The sequence below is a fragment of the Pristis pectinata genome, chromosome 12, assembly GCF_009764475.1.
Source record: "Pristis pectinata isolate sPriPec2 chromosome 12, sPriPec2.1.pri, whole genome shotgun sequence".
In the NCBI taxonomy this organism is placed as follows: domain Eukaryota; kingdom Metazoa; phylum Chordata; class Chondrichthyes; order Rhinopristiformes; family Pristidae; genus Pristis; species Pristis pectinata.
Window position 1 is genome coordinate 18,300,804 of NC_067416.1, and position 21,439 is coordinate 18,322,242.

The following is a 21,439-nucleotide window of genomic DNA, read 5'->3' on the forward strand; positions in this document are numbered from 1 at the left end:
CTTAAATGCAGGCCTTGTATTCTGATTTTATACAAGAATGTTCTCTTCTGTGACTGGAGATTTGATTATAATTTATCTGCCAAGTTGTATGTACTACACACAGTAGCCCAAAGAGACTTAAGTTACTGGAGAGCCAGTTGTCTGGATACTAATGTTAATACTTGTACCAGAATAATTTGTCAGTTGAAAGTCTTGTATTGCTGTTTTAGGCATTCAGTTATGAGGAGTCTACTCACTAAGTTTAAGGATATATAAACAAGTAATGTTTTTAATCTGCCCATATTTTACATCTATAATACTTTAAAGCCTGTAGAGTCCAAAACATGCAGTTTAACCATCCTTTCATCCTGCTTTCAAATGAGTACCTCGCATTACACCAATATTTATTGATGTTGCAGAACCAATGATAATGTGGAGCTCTTAATATAGGGGAGGGCATTGCAGATATGAAATTATATTTGAAGAAATTGCAAGCATTTATGCAGGAAACACTGCAGCATGTTTTTCACCTGTAATCTAAAGTTTGAGTATGGTAAGTAGTTACAGTAGGCTGAAGTTCAGTCAGTAGAGTGCTGATACATCAGTGATGAAATGGCTCTCTCAACTTCCAAGGCACAACTAGACTCCATTAACTACTTGTGGTGACTAAACTTGGAGCCACCTAGCTAAAATGAGAAATAGCTGGCGAGTTGGGAGTTTAAGTGTGGGTTGCATAACTGAGATCCAAAGTAAGATTAAATTATGAAATGTTTAAATCCAATTGAATGTTTAAAATGTTTTGCCATTGCAAGGCTTTGTCATCAAGTTTGTACCAGAGTAAAGTTCAGGACCTAGAATGTCCTTATGTTTTCAGTCCAGCAGCCTGTCTGCTGGGGTTTTCCACACATTTGTTTCAAAACACTCTGTGGACATTAGTAAATTTTGACCTAGGAGCAGAAGGTGGCTGTAAGTAGTGATGAGTTCTCTTATATCTACCAAAAATTATATCTTGTTTGGCCTAGATATCCCAGGGGAAAGGCACTCTCTCTATCAATGGTCATGTTTGTGGATTATTACCCTTAATGTTGAGATCTGTCCTATGAAAACAGTTTTTGTGAAATGGGCCTCTATGATGGTGCCCCACAATTCATGTATCTTTTTTCCAGATCCTGCTGTAGTTTGACAGTAATTCCTTTATCTTACCTATATAGGACATGCACTGTAGTAATATGTGATATTGGGAGGGCTCTGTTTCTTCAGAAATTAACAAGTTTCCTCAGCCCCTGGACCTGCATTGTTCTCCCCAGTGCAAGTGCAGTCTTGCCAATTAACATGAATGTATGGATTTAATTTCCATGCAATCAAAATGTACAATTATATCATGCAATATGCAATTAATTTTTTGTGAGAATAGTAAAGCACTTATTGGAAGTTCAGTGCACGGGAACAAGAAAATGAGATGGGGAAAACGGGTTGGATTCCCCAAGCAACCACAATTTTACACTGCTGTGAGGAAAATTATCAATGCAAATTAAAATGAGAGAGCAGAGGATCAGAAGGTTCTCCAGATTGCAATCAGAAAAATATGGGCGGTGCAAAGATATTTGACATACAGGATTGCAAAAGGGTGAAGTCTTGAATTATTGAAACCCCAATGGAATACCTTCCTTACCATTTACTGTCTTATGTTTTAAGGTATATTGGCACTGATCTAATGCAGTACATTTGTATTTAGCTATATCCTCTATTAGCTGTCCCTCAACCGACTTTCAATCAATGGCATTGTGTTGCTGGTATATTACCCTCAGTTCACAATCTCTTGAGTGAGTCTTTATCAAAGGCCTTCTGGAAATCCAAATACACCTCATCCATTAGTTCTGCCTTATCTATTATATCAGTTATATCCTTAAAAAAAAAAGTCAGTAGGTTTGTCAAACACTCTCTCCTTTTCATAAATCCATGTTGACTTTGATTAATCCCTTTGATATTTTCTATTGGCATGCAGGAAGCCCTTCCCCCAGCTGTGTCCCCTGTCAAAAGCTGTGAGCATTTGGAAATGTTTCTGAATATGACATTCAGAAAATTTAGGACTTTGTTAGCATTTAAATGGATAAATGCAGATCAAAACTACAAAATCTGAATCTGGGTTATAGTCTGTTGGGATCGGCAAGCCTCTTCTAGAACTTGTTAATAAAATCCACAATGTAATTTTTTTTGATTCCAAAATAATGCATAAGGGAGGTAGAGAAGCCCTTTTCATTGTTGCTATTTTGATTGAAGAATCCTGGTAGACATTTCTACTGGTTATAATAGGGTCTGGGTGCTGAAGCATGCAGCATTCTTTTAGAACTGATTGCACATGATGTGATATAGGTGTAAGTAACTGACCGTCTCCCTAAGTAGGGAGCCCAGGAGATAATTAGTGAAATATAGATCATATGAAGTCCTATATCAACTAACTCTGCTATTACTTTGGTTTGGGTTTTAAGAATAGCAATTCTGCTAATGTGTGAGAGTAAGTAGTTACAGATGGTGTGGGTGGCCATTCTGCTGTCCTTGATGTAATTAATGTGAATGATTACAAATGCTACCCTTGAAGAGCTCTATTAAATAGGTTTAAATTGACTGTAGAAAGATCCAACCTAGAAATATGCTGCAGGTTGAATTGAACATCAGATATTTTAAATAACAAAACTGAGCATTAAGAAACTCCTCGTCACTTCATTGCAACAGATTAGTGAAATAATCTTAGTCATTTAATGTCTAAAAAAGAATCTCTGAAATACTTGACCAACTTAATTGTACAATTTTAATGGCTGATGAGCTGTTTTCACGGTAGAATGCTTGAATGCTTTCAATTGGCTCAGCTTTATGAATGCGATTGAAGCGTACATTATGTCTACTGGTAGATATTCTGGGAAATCCAAATGAATTCCAAAGACGTACAGCATTCTCGTGACTTCATATCCTCAAATTAGCTTTGTTTTTACGGGGCTTGATGTAGCAGACAGACTATACAAAGGATTTGACCTATTCAGTCAAATACCTGAAATTTAGAATTTTTAGAAGCCTTACTAGAAGTGAAGAAATTCTTTGTGGACGTTGAAGGGTCTTGCAGAGATTGCAGTTGAGGGGATAATGTATTGACCTAGACACTGGGATAAATGTTGTTTCATTGTTCAATAAAGAATGTGCAACAGTATTGCAATATGACTGTTCCTATTGTTCTCCATCTCTCCTGAAAAGCATTTGGAAAGTTTTGATAGTAAGACTACCTTTTTATGACTTTGTATGCCTGAGGAGGCAACCTTGCATTTAAAGGCTCCCTGGGCCTTTCAGATGCAATCATGCCAAATAAGACTCTGGAATATGTGCTTCCTTTGATATAAAGTACCACCTTAGTTGTTTTGTTCCCTATCTTTTTAAGATGTGGGAATCTCATGATGATCAAAGCATATGCAAAACAATGGAATATTTAGAAGTGGTCTTCTGGTAGATTCTAAAAAGATTCAAAGAGTGCACATTTTTAAAAATTGTATATGAATATCCAGATGTTTGTCATATTTCTTAGCTGATTAAGGTGTAATTCAGAAGTGATTGGTTAATTTCTGTGACGCATCCATGCTATCAAGTTTCAACACCAAACTTCATTTTACGTTGGTCATTGATTTCAAAAAAATATCGATGTGATTAAGAATTGTAGCTGTGGTTAGAGTTACGTTACTTTTGGAACAAGTTTCTTTTAATGCAAAAAAAAAGCATAGTTTTGAACGCGGGTCTTACTTTGCTTAAAAAAAACCAAAGCACTATTTGAGTGCATTCCAGCCTTCATTAGGCAGGATTGATTAAATAGCTCTGTGTAATTTTCCACACTGCAAAAGATGCATGTATTTAAGCACTGATTTTTTTTCCTGAGGTTAGCTAGCTTTTTGAGGAATAAAGTATGCAAAGAGCCAATGACATGTGATTTCTGTAGTTAAACTATTCATGCTTATTTCCTCTGTGAAATTAGGATTGATTGCCTAAAGTTCCTTCAGTGATGCAACAGATAACTTCACTGAAGTTCCAAATTGGAAATGAGCGGGATATTATTTCACCACTTCATGGTGTGCCTATTATGATAACTTCACAGTTCAGTGCAGCCTAGTACAAACAGCTCTTCAGTTTCTATTTCTTAGCCTAATATAAAATGAATAATTTGTATTACTTTCATCACCATCATTTCCTGGGCTGAAATAAAAACAGAAATTGCTGAAAATATTCAGCAGTTTAGCTTGCATTTATGGAGAACAAAGCAGTTAATGTTTCGGGTCATTGACTTTTCATTGGAATTGGGAACAGTTAGAAAAAAGTGAGATTCAAGATGCAGGGAAAGTGGGGAGGGGAGGAGAAAACAGCCCATGGTAGGGTGAAAAGCAGCCGAGTTTAAAAGACAAAAGTACCGACTTCAAGGTGAAAGAAGGTTGTATCAAGAAACAGAGGACTGAAAGAGGTGTAACTTCAGACTAATTATCTTAAAATATCCAGAGAAATGTAGAATGGCTACTAGAAATGTGAAATGACAATGCTCGAAAATGTATCTGAAATTGAACTTATTGTGTGCAGAAGGCTCTAACTTGTCTACAAAGAATGGTAGTGCTGTTCATCTACCTTGCGTTAAGCTCCACTGGTACATTCTGGGAGGCAGAGGCATCAGAGGTGGAGACTTGGAAGTGACAGGTGATATTAAGCTTGGGGTCTTACTTGCAGCTGAATGGTCACCCAGTCGGAGTTTGGTCCTATATTGTAGAGGAGAGCACATCATAAGCATCATCTATAGTACAAGAAATGGAAAGAATTTCAAGTAAATCACCTCTTCGTGTGGAAAGTGTGTTGGGTCTCTGGATAGTGGGGAGGAAAGAGGTGAATGCTAAGGTAAAAGCAGGGAAGGTGGGCCTGGTGGTAGAAGTGCTGGACATTGTAAAGAATGGTCCATTGAATGCAAAGGCAGGTGAGGTGGAAAGTGAGAACAAGGGGAATCCTGTCCTAGTTCTGGGAATGGGAAGAGCTGGTGAGAAGAGTATAGTGGAAAAATTGAACAGACCTGGTCAGGGATCTCATTATCTATGCTGGAATAGAATTCATGGTTGAAGCAAAAGAGGGTTTATGGAGCACTCGTATGGAAGATGATACTGTCAGAGGAGATGTGATTTCCTAGTCTGAAGTATTTGGCTATCTTGTATTACATTGTAATAATTCATCTAATTTAAAATAAATATGATGCAATAGCTATTTACCTTTGTCCTAAAAATCAGTCCATGTACTGGACGTCACATTACCTAATTCTTAATAGACAGTAAATTAGCTGTTCCAAAGGACACGCACATTTCTAGCAAAAAGACTGAGAACAAAAATTGTGTTTTTGAGCTAAAATTGATCTAAAATTGGTGTCATTAAGATGCAGTCAAATTTTACAGTATTGGGGAGAGGATGAAAGACTTTTTCATAAAGACAGGTATACATTTATAAAGAGGTGCTAATTAGTGACTGATGCTCATTTGTCGTTGTTGAACAAATATGTTTTTTAAACCTTTTTCCAAAAGTAGGGAGTTGTATTGCTCTAACAATATTGCATTTTTAGTTTGTACGTAAAGGATAACTCCAGGGAAACAAAGGAACATCTCATTCATACTGTGTATGGTTGGGGGGGGGGGGGGGGGGTGGGTGTGGGTGTGCAGGGGAGAAACAGCAATTTTGGCATGAAATGTTATTTTGTTTTCACATGAATAAAATAGTGCTCTTACTCATTCAGACACTGTATTCAGTAGGATATTACCATCATCCAGTGAAGGAAAGGATGGGTTTTGATGAGAGCGGCAACTTGACTCATGGAAGAACTTTAAATAAAATCTGTGGTTTGCCCAACCCACTTCTACCTTCCCAAACATCACCATTCAAAACAAGGGCTATTTAAGCAAAAGGTTCCTTTGGAAATTTTCGTGCCTTATAGTCAAACAACATTTGCTCAGTTTGCTTTGTACAAGACTGCAATCTCAACCACACCATCAAAAGGTTGTGTAACAAGCATTGATCCATCCATAATAAATGTGCAATAGCTGGAACATGCATAAACTTCAAACCAAGAAATCTTTGGTTTCTTTTAAGTGTCAGTTTATAGAAGCATAGGTTTGGCTGTGAAATCTGGAGTATTTGATGTGCAAAATCTATATGGAGCAGCATGGATTCAGTAAAGGATTGCTTGAGCCAAAATAAATATCCAATAATTCTGCAATTAATGCATGAAATGAACACCTTTAACTTGGATTTGTTGAAAATGACTTTGAGTATTTTTAAGGTCCTCGTCCAAAGAATTTTTTAAACTTCTGGCAAAATTATAAGAGAATTGACATAATTCAAAGTAATCTCTGAATAGTACATATTTAATGGGGTTTAGTGCAAACTAATTGAGGTTATAGCATCTTTTTATGTTTGTGGTGCTTATTTCTTCCATAATTTTTGTTTTGTTTTATTCCTAATTAGTTTATGTTTCGTTTTAAGCTTTCTGCTTTGGGGTTCATTGCTTTCTTTTTCTGCCTCACTGTTGTCTATTATCAATGTTTCCTCTTGGCAAAATAGGCTGCACCTAAACAATTCAGTTGTAGATGAAAGGAACTCTGAATGCAGCCATGCCTTTCAAAAGGTGTTGGAAGAATTATCTGTGTACGTGGATCTTCCTACTATTCTAGTCTTTCACAGTGGAGACATTCAGGCTGAAAATTTGTGGAACAAATTGACTGGGAGAACACCTTAATGTACTGCATGAAGTAAAATAATACTTCAGCAAAATCAGGTGTCTGCTTACTGATAAGATGCACTTTGTATTCATCTGTGGCAGTAGTATCATGCCAGCAATAAGGTAAACCAGACAGACTTCATTCTGTTTAGAATCAGAAATGGTGACTGTGGTTCTGAAATGTAGAACTCTGGCTTATGAAGGAAAAACGCATTAAATGCAAAAGGCGATGAGATGCGCTTAAGTATAAATATTGACAGGATGCTCTTTTGTGCCAGTTTAAGCTCAATTGTATAATGCATCTTAATGATGGCAGTTGGAACAGGAGGAGAAATAAAGTGTAAAGCTTGCCATCCACTTGAATTAGTATTAGTATCTGCTATTGTTTAAATAATCAGCTGTCACTTTTACTGTATTACATTGCACTAGTAATAGGAATGTTTGACAAACTGACTAAGAAAGATCCACATGAAGTTATACAATAGGAAAACAAAAACTATTGTACTGTTAAACTCTAGACAGGTGTCATGCTATGTATGCTTGTTTTCATACGAGAAGTTATGTCTTGAATGTAATCTTAGTAATCAACCTGGAATTTGAGGTTGCAATGATGACGAAACTGTGCTTACCCTCTCTACTATGTAAAACTGACACCAGCTATTGATGTGACATGTGGGCAGCTAAGCGTGGAAATATGGAAGTTGTAGTGGATGATCCCCAGTTCCTCCAGGGTGAATGTTTGCAGGTTTCTTAAGTGCAAACAACGTACGTTCAGTGACTTTAAATGGACTTCATTTTATGTGCTGCTTTTGCTGTAGACAGTTAAATTCTTTTTTTGAATATGGGTGGCACGGTAGCATAGCGGTTAGCGTGACATTATCAGGGTTCAATTCCCATCGCTGTCTGTAAGGAGTTTGTACGTTCTCCCCGTGTCTGCATGGGTTTCCTCTGGGTGCTCCGGTTTCCTCCCACATTCCAAAGCTGCCTGGGTAGGTTAACATGGGTTTAAATGGTTGGCGTGGACTTGTTGGGCCAGAAGGGCCTGTTAGTGTGCTGTATAAATTTTTATGATTTGACTGAGTTCTTAACAAAATAAGTTTAATTATACTTTAACAAGTTCTCTGGCCTGAAACTGTGTGTAATTAGTGTATATATAAAAGTTCTTGATATTTCACTTTTTAACTGTAATCTTATGAGAGTCTAAGATCCAAGGGCACAGAATAAAGGGGACATCCCTTTCGAACTGAGATAAGGAGGAATTTCTTCAGCCAGAGGGTGATGAATCTGTGGAATTCGTTGCCACGGAGGGCTGTGGAGGCCAGGTCATTGGGTTTATTTAAGGCAGAGATTGATAAATTCTTGATTGGTAAGGGCTTTAAGGGTTACAGGGAGAGGGCAAGAGAATGGGATTGAGAAAAAAAACCTCCATGATTGAATGGCGGAGCAGACTCAATGGGCTGAATGGACTAAGTTGGCTCTTATACCATAAGGTCATATCTCTGTCCTTACATTATTTGACTTTCTATTTATAAGGTTAATTTAATAATTCCACTTCTTATTTCCTGCCATGTTGCTTGTGAGAACTCTTCAGTCTAGTTAGCTGTTCAACCTTCTTGATTCCCAGTGATTCCCCAGATCTGATGTCTGAAGGCAACTGCTAATGGGAAGAAAAAAAGTCTTGACCCTGCGGTCTGTAGTTCTTTGTGGGCAGCTTGTGAGCTCAGCAGATAATGATGAAAATGCATTGCTGACCACCAAATCAGACACTGTTTTGTACAATCATAGAAATTTACACCATTGGAGATGGCTATTTGGTATTTTGTAAATATGGTGAGAGTTTCTGCTTCCACCAGCCTTTGTGTGCTCCAGACCCTGCCACTCATTGAGTGAAATAATTCTTTCTCAACTCCCCCCTGGTTTTCTATTAATGAACTTGAAATCAATGTCCCTTAGTTGTATACCTCTCTGCTAAGGGAACTATGTCTTTCCATTTATTTTGTCTTGACTTCTCAATTTTATGTACCTCAAATATATTGCCCCTCAGAAAAAACAACCCTAGCCCAGATGGTCTCTTCTCATAACTATTAATTCTCTAGCCTTGGCACCATTCTTATAAATCTGTGCACTCACTGTCGCACCTTCTGTAATGTGGTGACAAGAACTGTACACTGTACTCTAGCTGTGGCCTGACTATACAGCCATGGAATAACCTTCCTGCTCTTGCGATCTGTTCTTCAGCCAATGAAGGCAAGCATCAAAGTCAAGTTCATTGTCATATGCACCGTACATGTATGCACAGGTGCAATGAAAATCTTGCTTCCAGCAGCATCACAGGCACACAGCATCAGATAAGCAGCATTCACAAAAAAAAACATAAATGTAAATCATACACAATTTTTTTACAAGAAAAAACACAATTAGAACAAAAAAAGTCAATTTAGTGTGAAGTGGTCATAGTGTTACTATACTATAGTGATTAGGGTTGTGCCGAATTGGTTCAAGAACTGAGTGGTTGAAGGGAGGTAGCTGTTCTTGAATCTGGTGGTGTGGGACTTCAAGCTTCTGTACCTCCTGCCCGATGGTAGCTGCAAGAGGGTGGCATGGCCCAGATGGTGGGGATCTTTGGACATTGCCTTCTTGAGGCAGAGCTTCATGTAGATACTAATGCATCTTCTACACTAAACCCATGTATGTGTCCTGATCTTTATTTTACTTTCTTTAAAATGATTAAATAGGAAAATATAGTCAGTGCTTTTTGTTTTACTATTAGTGAGAATTTTTTTAATCTACTAATCGGCCTACTTGATAACATCACTGTTCACTAAAATTCTCCAATCCCCTGCAAGATGGTGCCAGATTCCAAGTCAGAATAGGGAAAATCTTTACCCTGTTCTGAAGTCAGTAGCAAGAACCATCCGTTCCCCATTGACCATGTAAATCCAGTCTATTAACCTCTGTAATAGAACACTGCATTTCCATGGTTGAAATGGTATTAAAGGTTGTGAAACATTTCACTCTGCAAAATTGTACTGGGTTGAAACTGAACATGATGTGATATGGCATTTCATTGTGGTGAACTTGTTGACCCAAGATCCTTGCTCCCTTTCTCTCCAGAAGGAAAAAAAACAAAATGTAGCAGGGTCACAGTAAATTCAAGTTGCATATCCTGCAAAAGGTGATAATTAAACCTGTGAAGTGTGTGTGTTATATTACTTCAAAACTTTTATTTTCCTAACTAAATTGCACACTAATTGCATTGGATTATTAAATAATGCAAGATTTCAAGATCATATGTTATGCTAATTTAGCATACTGCTCTTTATCTCCTGAAATTTTGATGTAATCTGGCCATAACTACTATCATTAACATTTATATACAACAGTTGGAAGGCTAGTTAGTGAGTCTGATTCCAGGTTGTATTGGGAAAAGCCCCGTGGTACAAATAGATACAGAACAGTAAACCTCAGGAAAAAAATGAGGATTTTAAGATCCAAAAACTAGCTAGTCACATTAGGAAATTCTTTATTTCATTTAGATAAAGGTGATCACAGCAAGTCTAGTACCTTCCCCTACAAGATGATCTCTGCCCAACCCAACACCGTTTCAATTCGTACTTGTGGGAATTTGGCGAATTACCATCCTACTTATGAGTTGACATCCTTTTCCAGAGGTCTACTAGTTTCTGGGTGAAGAACCATGCCTATCATCAAACTTAGTTCTGGATTTGCTCATTGATAAGACGAAAACCACAAATGCTGGAAATCTGAAGTAAAAGCAGGAAATGCTGGATATAGTCAATTGATCAGTCATCACCTGTGAAGAGAGAAACAGAGCTGATGTTCTGAAGAAGGTTCTTTAAACTGAAAAGTTAATTCCTTTTCTCCATCCACAGATGCAGCTCGTGGAAGTGTATATTTAGCATTTTCTGTTTTTAATTCTGGTTGTACTAACTTATTTCCTCAACCACCCACTGGCTATTCCCCTCCCTCCCCCACTTCCATAGTTAGCAAACTAAAACTATTTAGTGGAAGCGAGCTAATAGCTACTCAGTGGAGCCACCAGTGGTCTGAGATGTCTGGTGAACTATAAGCTGGGAAGATGCATTTCCTTGAGCAGCGAAATTTAACTGCTGGGGGAAATTAAATCCATCAAATTCCACCAGTTCACCATATTTTCAGTGGGCTTTCCTGCAGTGATTGCCTATGTGGCCCCTAGCCACACCCCTTGCCTGTTTGGCTCAGGAGCACCTCCCACCGTCTGGTGCTTGTATGTTGCCTGCTGGCTCACCAGTACGTAAAATCCTCTATTTTAAATTTGCCACCACCCTACAGTGACATTAAATGGCAGTGATTTTCTTTCAAGATTTTTAAAAATGATTTTATCAAGATGTATTTATAAAGACCCCGATCCACACCGAGCACATGGATTTTTTTGCAAAGTCAACCTGATTTGTTCCAGACATGTCAAGCTCAAGTCAGGTCACCAGTCTTGGAGTACAATTACTTTTCTTTTTCAACTGTATGCAAGCTTAGCAGAAAAAGACATACAAGTAGCACCATACTAGAAATTGAGTAGATAATTTAAGCAACCATATGGTATGGTAGTGTACTAACTTTTTTATCTGGTAACTTAGAAAGTATCGTCTAATTTCCTTAATTCTACCAATGTTCAGTGATTGAATTTCAGTACATAAGAATGGATAAATCATGTCTTAGACTGGACTTAGTGAATGACTTGTTATTTTTCTCTGGTGTGCTAACTTTTGCTTGGGCTTCGTTAGAGCACTTGCTCTTGATATCCACCTTTTTTGTGATGTTTATAAAAACTTAACATTTGTGTGTTGATTTACACAAAAAATGAGGCCATATTGCCATGGAAGTACGACCATAGCTTGTATTAAAATCCAGCTTTGTTTTCCACATTATACATTAAAAACACTTTTACCTCTGTCAAATGTTCTCACTTTGTGCTAATACTATGGCATTAATTTTTGTAGGGAATCGGAAGACACTGCTTTGCTGTTTCTTAAAGAGATTTACAAATCTATGGGCATCAGCCCTGAACAACCACAACATTGATGGCCATAGGCTAAACTGTAATTATCTTGGTAATACTGGTAAGTTTTTAATTCTTTTCAATATTTTCTTTTGCTGATCTAAGTCAGTTTTTGAACGAAGTAGTTCCTGACTGTCAACTAAAATTATATGAGCTATTGAAATTTGTTTAACATGTAAAATGTACAGCATTTTCTAAATGAAACCCATATAGAATAGCAGGTAATCTATTGTCTGTTACTAATCTAAATGGATGTTTAGATCACATGAAGGTAGATTGACTGAAACCATGTGACATGTGGTTAAAAGTAATGACGAAAGCTGCACGCTGTAAGAATGTAACAATGGGCTGGTGAGCAGAAACGTAGCAAATGAATCCAATCTGGAGAAGCGCATGGTTAGGACAGAAACAGAAGTGAATGCACAATGAGTGGTGAGACATTGGAAAATGTTGAGTTGAGGGACAGGGACTCCCTCAACTCTAAAGGAGATCTGAGGGGTAAGATTTTCCCCCACAAGGCATGGTGGTTATCTGGAAGAAGTTGCCAGAGTAGGTGGTAGAGACAGATGGTTTAAAAGAAATTTGGACAGGTACTTGGATAGGAAGGGCACAGGGGAACACAGCCCTCATGCAAGCAAGTGGGATTAACGGATGAGGTGGGCTGAAAGGGCCTCTTTCTGTGCTGTACAATTCTATAATGCTAATATGAATGAACTCTGTAGTCAGGATTCTGCATTACCAAGAAAGAACATTTGATACTAAATATTTAATTATCTGTCCTAATGTCATCACATACATCATTGCTAATGTGTGACGGCATTCAATTGTAAGACAGTATTGAGGAAGGTATAATAAACTCATTTTGTTTATGAAAAATGTCAGAGTAAAATTAAGAGAGACGTATATATTAAAAGCCTTTCCCCTTGGTAGATTTCTCTAAAACTATATATCGTGGGTTTAAAGTAATGGGTAAAAGGTTTAAAGGAATCTTAGGAAGAACTTTTTCACCCAGAGAGAGGTTGGAATCTGGATCTTATTGTCTGAATGGGTGTGAAGGGAGGTACTCTAGCAACATTTAAGAAGCATTTAGACAAGTACCTGAATAGCTAAGGTTTAGGCAGCTACAGAAGCATTTAAAACAAGTACCTGAATAGCCAAGGTTTAGGCAGCTACAGATTAAGTGCTGACAAATGAGATTAGTATAGATAGGTGCTTGATGATTGGTATGGGCGTGGTGGGCTAATGAACTGGTTTCTCTACTGTATAACTCTATGACTCAAATAGTTGTACAAGCATCTAATGAAATAAATAATGAGAACATCTGGTGGTGTGTGTTAATTTTTAATCATTTGACCAGGAAAACAAAAGAAACCCCCTGCTTGGTTCTAAAAAAAAATTAACACACATTCTTCAGCATCAACTCAAGATAGCAGATGGGATTTTGGTTTAAATATTATGTGAAAGAAGCCATTCCTGCTGGTCCTCCCTCAGTTCTGCATTAAAATGTCACCCTAAAATGTGCTCGGGTTTTTGGCATGGAGCTCAAAACCATAATTCTCTGATTCCAAGGGATACCTACTGCTGCTGAGCCAAAGCTGGCACCCTAACAGTGATTGACCTTCTCTGGCAAAAAGAAAGTTCAATTTGTTCATTTTAATTTAATGGTTTTAGCTTCCCTGACTGACCATTGCTGTCAGAATAAATGAAACTCCAGTCAATCAAAATACATCAGTCTGTGAGTGTTCCAGAATTCTAATCAATTGTGTCTGGTGTTTGGAATACTGATTGTTTTGTATAGATTTAGTAATGACAAAACTCTTAGCCACAGGTCTTTAAAATGTTGACTAATCAATGCAGATAGAATATGATGAGGTTGCGGTAGGCTACAATGTTACTATGTTAACAGTAGTTACACTTGAAAATGTACTTCATTGGCCATAAAGCAATTTGGAACTTTTGAGTTGTGAATGACACTATATAAACATAATCTCCTAAAATATGCATAATTTTGTACTTAAGCAACTTGAACACTGTTTATTTTTACTTATATATTTTATCCATATCTCTATATTTTTATCTTTTTTTTTCACTTGTGCACAAGAACACTTACATTATTAATAAGACCGCAGGCATGCAGTATGAAATGTCTGATTTTTGGAATACTTGTAGAATTATATACAATTAATAGTAAAGGTGCAGCATACACGTGTTGTGATGTAAATACAACAGGTTGATGAAGTAATATAGATGTAATATGAGGTCAAAGGAAATGATGAGTGCTGAATCATGCAGGTAAGGAAGGCCCCAGGTTTGATTCCACTCTGAATCATTCAAACTTGGCCTCGATTGTGACATTGAAGGGCTTTGAATGTTTTGATGGAATTTTGATGAAGGACCCTTGGGTAGGCCACAGCTGGAGTATGCTCAGTCAAACTGTAAAACAGGACTACATGCATGCTATGAACCGAGCTAAATCATCTCATAACTAGTGGATCAAATCAAACCTCTGCAGTCATACTTCATCCAGTCATGCGTGATGGTGGACAATTAAACAGCCAGGAAGTGGCTTCAAGAACAATGCCATACTCGAAGGTGATGAGGTCAAATATGCAAGTGCTAAAGAAAAGGCCAAAACATTTGCAGCCGTGAAGTGATGAATTGATGATCCATCTTGGCTTCCTCTGCAGGTCTCCACCTTCAAAGAAGCCAATCTCCAGCCAATTTGATTTGGTCTACATGATATTATGAAATAATGAGCTGAGAACATACAAAGGCTAGGGGACCAAACAACATCCTAGATGCCCCCGGAACTAGTTGTCTCTAGCCAAGCTGCTACAGTGCATTTACAACATTAGCATTCCCTGACAATGGGGAAATAGCAGGGCATCCAAACAATTTATACTCAATCATTTGCAAAGTTTTGGAATCTGTCATTGACAATGCTATGAAACTACTTATTCACTTATCCAGGATAGTTTGGATTTTTTCAAAGATCGTTTGGCTTCAGATCTCATGGACCAATGAGTTGAATTTCAGAGGAGAGGTGAGAGTGATTGCCCTTGATCTCAGTGCAGCATTGACTGAGTGTGATATCAAGACACCCTCATAAAACTGAGGTCAATGGTGATCTTAAAGGGTAAACACTCCAGTGACTGGAGTCCTATTTTACACAAAGGAAGGTGATTGAAGATCACCTCTGCTCTAGGGAAAGCAAACCCAGCCTAACCAGTCTCTGCTCATAACTGAAGCATTTCATCCCAGGCATGATATCCTGGTGAATCTCCTCTGGACCCTCTCTTATAGTGTGAGAGCAAAACGGTATTATGATTAAACTTGAACTATTTAATGTGATTAAGGTTAAACTACTTGAAATAGCATAAAACTCTGACAGAAACTAGATTTTGTAGCAAGATCAAATACACAAGGACAAGTTAATATAATCAAAGTACAAGGACAAGCTGAGGGAAACACCGTGAACTGTTTGTTAACACAACTGTCTTCAGAACTGATTGATAACATTGTTTTAAAGACCCTCATACCCAGCATTTGAATGTGTGTATGTTACAAGGTGTGTATTTAAATTTTCAACGCTGCAAACGGAGAGCTGATTGATTACAATCTCTCCCAGTGATCATTGTGAAGCGCAAGTAAAACATATTTCATACTCTTTTTGATTGCCTGTATATTTGATATTATTTTCTTTAATAATAGTGTGGTGACCAGAACTACACATAGTGCTGTAGCCTAACCAATGTTTTATAAAGTGGTGCAGAGACCTCCTTTTCTCTTGTATTTTATGCCCCAGCTATTTTTTTGTTTTTTTTTAATTGGCGTTGTCAGAGATCACTCATCCCAGCCCCAGAACCATCACCTCAAGGGTTCCTCAGGGCTGTGTCTTAGGCCTAATCATTTTCAGCTGCTTTAAGTGGTCTTCCTTCCATCATAAGTTCAGAAGTGGGGATGTTCACTTATGATTGCAGAATATTCAATTCTGTTTGCAACTCCTCAGCAGGTGATGTAGCCCATGCCTGCATGCAGCAAGATTTAGATAATATTCAGGCATAAGCTCTCTCCATGACTTACAAGCCACAAATCATTAGTGTGGTGGAATACACTCCACTTGCCTGAATGATTGTAGCAGCTACTCAAAATGCTTGACAACATCCAGGATAGAGGGCCTAGCTTGATTGGCACCCCTTGAACTACCCTAAATCTGCACTTCCTCCACCATGGTGCAGAGTAGCTGCCGTATGTGCCATCAACAAAATGCACTGTGGTTATTTACCCAGACTACTCTGAATGCAACCCCAAAATACATGACTTCTGCCATTAAAAAGGGTGAGCAGCAGGTGTGTGGGAACAGCACTGCTACCGCCTGTGAGTTCCCCTCTGGCCATCCTGACTTTGGGAAAATACCTCTGGCCCTTCATCATCCCTGGTTCTAAATCCTGTAATTCCCTACCCAACAGCACTGTGGGAATGCAATCACCAGAAGGACTGTAGCAGTTGAAGAAGGTGACTCACCACCTTCTTGAACTGGGACAGTCCTTTAGGGACCACTATGGAGGATGGACGATAAATTTGCCAGCATTACCCAGATACTGAAAATCTCTTTTCTATTCCCTCACCATAAGTGAGTAAAAGAATCTGGAGTATTTGTGATCTTTAAAGTCACTGGTAGTGTAGTTCTTGAGGTGGTGCATACCAGAGACTTCCAGTGTCCTGTAGGTGCTCTTATAGTGGCACTGGTTATGCTTGGATTGGCAACATCCCATTTATACTTTTGTACAAGACTCCACTTTCCAATAACCAAATCGCAGATCCACTTTTTCTTAAAGCAATCTGACTAAACAAATTCCAATCTTACAACTCTCTCCCACTTTCTTTGACAACCTTTCTGGATGGTCTCAACATTATTAAGGTGTATACAACTGTAGTAAGCCAATTGATGGAATTGTTCACAATTTTGTTTTGAGGTTGGAGAGCTGGTAAGCAGTTTTACCACAACTTTCTTGGTTTAAACTGAAGAGTGATATGTGTGAGATGTCACAAGACACACAGAAGGTCATTAGATTAATGTGAATTTAAAGCTTCCTGCATGATTAACCAATCGTGCAAATTTTCTTTTTCTTTAAATTTCCAATTTTACTTGCAAAAATCTGACACTCGACTCACTGTATGTTGTGATTTTTAAATTAAAGCTACAGAACAACATAATGATGCCTACAGTTTGGCTATGTCATCTCCAGATAATGAGTTTTTAACTTGGGCAGCTCCAGTTCAATCTGTTTGATCACTGGCTTTATTCTCTCAAACCATTGAGCTGCAACTCTCAAGCCTGTACATTTGAATGCACCCATTAACACTTTTATACTTCCTAATGTGATATTAGCCATTTATACTTTCTTCCTTGAATATCGTTATTACCCATAAACTCCTCCCTGCTCCCATTTGAACTTTCGTATCTGAAAGCACAATAGCATCTGTAGTCAGAACACAGCAATATTGGTGTCTGCCTGTGACATTCATGCTTGAGAATAATATGTGCACAGGTTTGTTAAATGATGAGGAATTGCAGTGTGACTGCTTTTAAAAGCATTCATCAATTTAAGGACTTAATTGGTACTTTCATGGTATATTAACACTACTGTTGCCAGATGTCCTAGCAAACATTACAGTAGCTTGGAAATCATCCTACACTATGTAGTTACATAGGATTCATGAAATGTAGCCTTGATCATGTTAATAATGCTGCAGATATCTGTGTAGTTTGAAGGAATCAAAAAAACAGATGATTAAAATTATTGATGCAGGTATTCTTGCATCCTTTGTATCAGGAGCTGATATTGATTTTAATGTAAGTGTCATTGTCCCAGTGTAATTGCTGTTCCTTTTGATATTTTGTAAAGATTCTGATTTGTTGCAAAGAATTCTAATCAATAACTCCTAACTACTATAATGATCATTTTGATTGAACTACCGGATGACATTGCTAAAATAAAAATAAGAATGTTTTTACTCTTTGCAACTTCTGCTCTATTGTACAGTGCAATATGATCTGGAGCAGTGTTTCGAAATGAGCATTAAATATTTTTAACTCTTTCTTTGGCAGGTCATCCGAGGCACCATCAGCGCTGCTGAAGACAATGTGATTTTAGATCCTCAATTGAAATTGGTAGTCGTATCTTTTATTGGGATGATAGTATTTATGCAGTCTGAATTTATTCTACAATACAAAACAACTGACTCTAAACAAAAGTTTTCCTTTGAAAATATAACTTTACTTGATTCTCACCAGTGCAGAAATGTATTGCATTAAGTTAATGAGGCAGTGCGACTATCTTTTGAGAGAGCTTTCATTCTGGGTTGTTTGCTACTCATTAGCCTCTTGAAGTAACTTGAATGCTGATTTCAGAATACTTGCCTACCTGGTGGAGCCAATGAAATGAATATTATCCTCTCCACTAGCATCCTGTTAACTCATTCCATCCACTGTAGAAGTTCACTCACTTAATCTGCAGTGCCTTGCTTCAGACAAATGAATGATTATAATTTACAAGGTGTGCCTTGAATAAGGCTACCCATGCTCCTGCCAAATGTAGTGCATTTTTAAAACTATATTTCTTGTGTTAACTTGCGGAATATTTTAGTTTCTAATAAATGTTTTCCTGCTTAACTACATAATAAATATTGTAAATGTTAAAATTGATTGCACCATATGAAATCGAGGCACACTTTGCACGTACCACACTTGCATTGCAAGAATGATATCTTGAGCAATGAAATTAATTTGATTCTCATTAAACTATAATGTATGTTGCTATTTCTTTACCCTCCTTGCCCCACCAATCCACTGAACACTCTCCTAATTTGGGCTCTCTTTTCTATTGCACCCCAGTATGGTGGCCAACAGGCTTTATTTGGAGAGTGCAGTATATCACTGCAAGATTGTAGTAATGTGTCAGCCTGACGTGTGATTTCATCCCCACCAGAGGACTTCTCAGGCAGCAGTAAACTTCAGCTTGACTTTCAGCTTCCATTAGGTCCAAGTACATCTTTAAATGGTGTTGATGACGGGGTTTTATTTTTCAAATTTAGTAATCTTGTGTTAGACCATTAACAAAATGTTTTTTTACTGGTGGTAGAAATGCATCCAGTGACATTAAATAAAGAGTGTGCATTCTGATCGGTGCTATGAAGATCATTGATGGAATTTTATTATTTATTGCACCTGGGTAGACAGTATGCAATGCTTTATTATATGATGAAGCTTGTTTTACTTTAGAGTATGAGGAATATAGACAATCAACTGGGAAATGAAATAAATACCAGAACCATTAAGGAACTTTTCAATCACCCATTTCTTCCTCCGAGCTGACCATCTCAAGTTTGCTGTCTTCTCTGCCTGTGTTAGTCATGTGCTGCCAGAGTAACAAAGCCTTGTAGCAGTGTATTCAGATTGAATGTAGTTTTTGCATTTCTCTGGAGAAAACTTTGCTTTGGGCAATCAGTCACGATGCTTTTTATGTCTTCTGTTAGATAGAAATTCACTTTGTAGAAAAGCAAAATACTGCAGATGCTAGAATTCTGAAATTAAAGTAGTAAATTCTGGAAATACTTGGGTCAGAAAGTATCAGCGCAGAGAAAAAGACATCCAATCAATGACTTTTCATCAGATGCTGCCTGACTTGCTGAGCTCTGGCAGCAATTTCTAAATTTATTTGACTTTATTTTTATCCATTTCACATTTGATCCTGGGAAACAAAGTGAGGTTCTGCATGAACAAGCAAACAACATCCAATTATCTTTGACACATTAATGTATTTTCCTGCACATTTCCTTTCCTCTTCTCTCCTCTTGGTTTAAGCCCAAAGGCAGGCATCTGGACAGTTGGTGTTTTGGGTTTTCTGAATGTACATTCATTTGCATTTGTCACAAGTTGTAAGTTTAAAGATAATGGTTAAAAAGGATTTATAATTGTAGAATTTTTTTGTAAGGAAAATCTAAGAAATCAACAAAGCCTTGCATTCAGATATTACACCCTGGTATGTTTCTTGCAACCGATGCTGCTTTGCTACTTCTGGTTAATTTTTGTTGTAACATTCTAAAAGATGTCCCCGGATTCCTCTTGTACATGTGTTACATAGTTCGCAATTTTAGCATAAAGACTGCCTCTCTTAAAAGGTACCAATCTGCTTAATAAGATTTCCGTTTTGACCAAATTGGGTGTAAATCCTATCAGAGATTTTCTGGTCTCAGATTAGTGTTGGGTAACAAAATATATACCATCTGCTGTCATTGTAGACTAAATATTTTGTTAGTGTTTATTATTATTAAACTGATTATAATTTATAATTGCTCTAAGAATCCACTTATTCTTTATAACCTTGAAAAATGAGTGCTAGAAGAATAAATGACAGCTTTCGTCATATTCTAGCAATTAAATAATCTTTTGACTGGTAAGATATTTATTAGTCACATGTACATCAAAACACATAGTGAATGCGTCTTTTTGTCTTACTGAGAATGTGCTGGGGGCATCCCGCAAGTGTTGCCACTCTTCCGCTGCCAACGTAGCATGACCACAACTCCTAACCTGTATGTCTTTGGAATGTGGAAGGAGCCTGGAGCACCTGGGAGAAACCCACACAGACACGGAGAGAGCGTACAGACTCCTTACAGACAGCAGTGGGAATTGAACTTGGGTTGCTGGTGCTGTAATAGCGTAACACTAATGGCCTCACTACCGTAATAGCTCAGCCCTCAATTTAAAGCTTGGCATTCTATGACATTATTGAATTCTTTTGCATGTTTAGTATTCAGGTCATGCATTTTGCTTAGAACTACCAGCTTTGGCACTGACTTCATCCATTTTACTGTATTTCTACAGGAAAATTCCACTTTGCTAACGCTCCCATCAGTTATTTGCTGTGAGCTTTTTTTTTAAAAAAAAAGACAAAAAATATTGGTACCTTAGTCTCACCAAATCTTTTTTTTCAATTGTTTTCCTGTGTTGCTGTATTTTCAGTTAGCATGTTGATATCACTGCAGATGAGCTGCTCTTTATATTTGTAACATAGTTACTACAATGTAATAATTCCATTGCATCTGCTTTGTCTTTGGGCTTGTAGTCTTCAATTTAATGTTCCCACTGAAGATTCACAGGTTTACAAAAATAATCCCTTCTGTGTTTTGTCCCCAAAAATGCAGTATTTGGATGTACTCCTGAGTCCACTATAATTAATTCAACTGATCAACTTGTTACATAAATTCTAGTTTTTATACATATTTAAAATTATTCATCACATATTTATCTTTATCTTTCCCACTGTTAAATGCCGAATGCACAATATTATCAATGTTCTTCAAAGGCTTAAGAACTTCATGCTCATTTCAACAAAATGGTTTTAATTTATCTTGAGGTGGAAGTAACTTGATTACCTAATGATTTTTCCTGGAAATATTATACACTATACAAAATGACTAACAAAGTAGAAATGAATTCACATGCCATAAATATTGCAGATAAGGGGACTTTGTAAGCACTACCAACCTTGCACCCCAAGGGAGAAAAGTCAATTTTGAAGAGAAGCTTGGCATAAGTATTGAAACTTGAACAAGGGGGATGGATG

The 21,439-nt window shown here is 37.5% G+C and overlaps 1 protein-coding gene across 1 annotated transcript in view; it reads left to right on the plus strand.

Annotated features, from left to right (window-relative positions):
• The window catches only part of sec23ip (SEC23 interacting protein), a 90,709-nt gene extending 70,547 nt beyond the window's left edge, over positions 1-20,162 (plus strand). The window contains exons 18-19 of the mRNA XM_052026856.1: positions 11,749-11,868; positions 17,920-20,162. Coding sequence (XP_051882816.1) covers positions 11,749-11,830 — 82 coding nt within the window. The 3' untranslated portion in view covers positions 11,831-11,868; positions 17,920-20,162. The remainder of the gene's footprint in view (positions 1-11,748; positions 11,869-17,919) is intronic.
• The last annotated feature ends 1,277 nt before the right edge of the window (positions 20,163-21,439 follow it).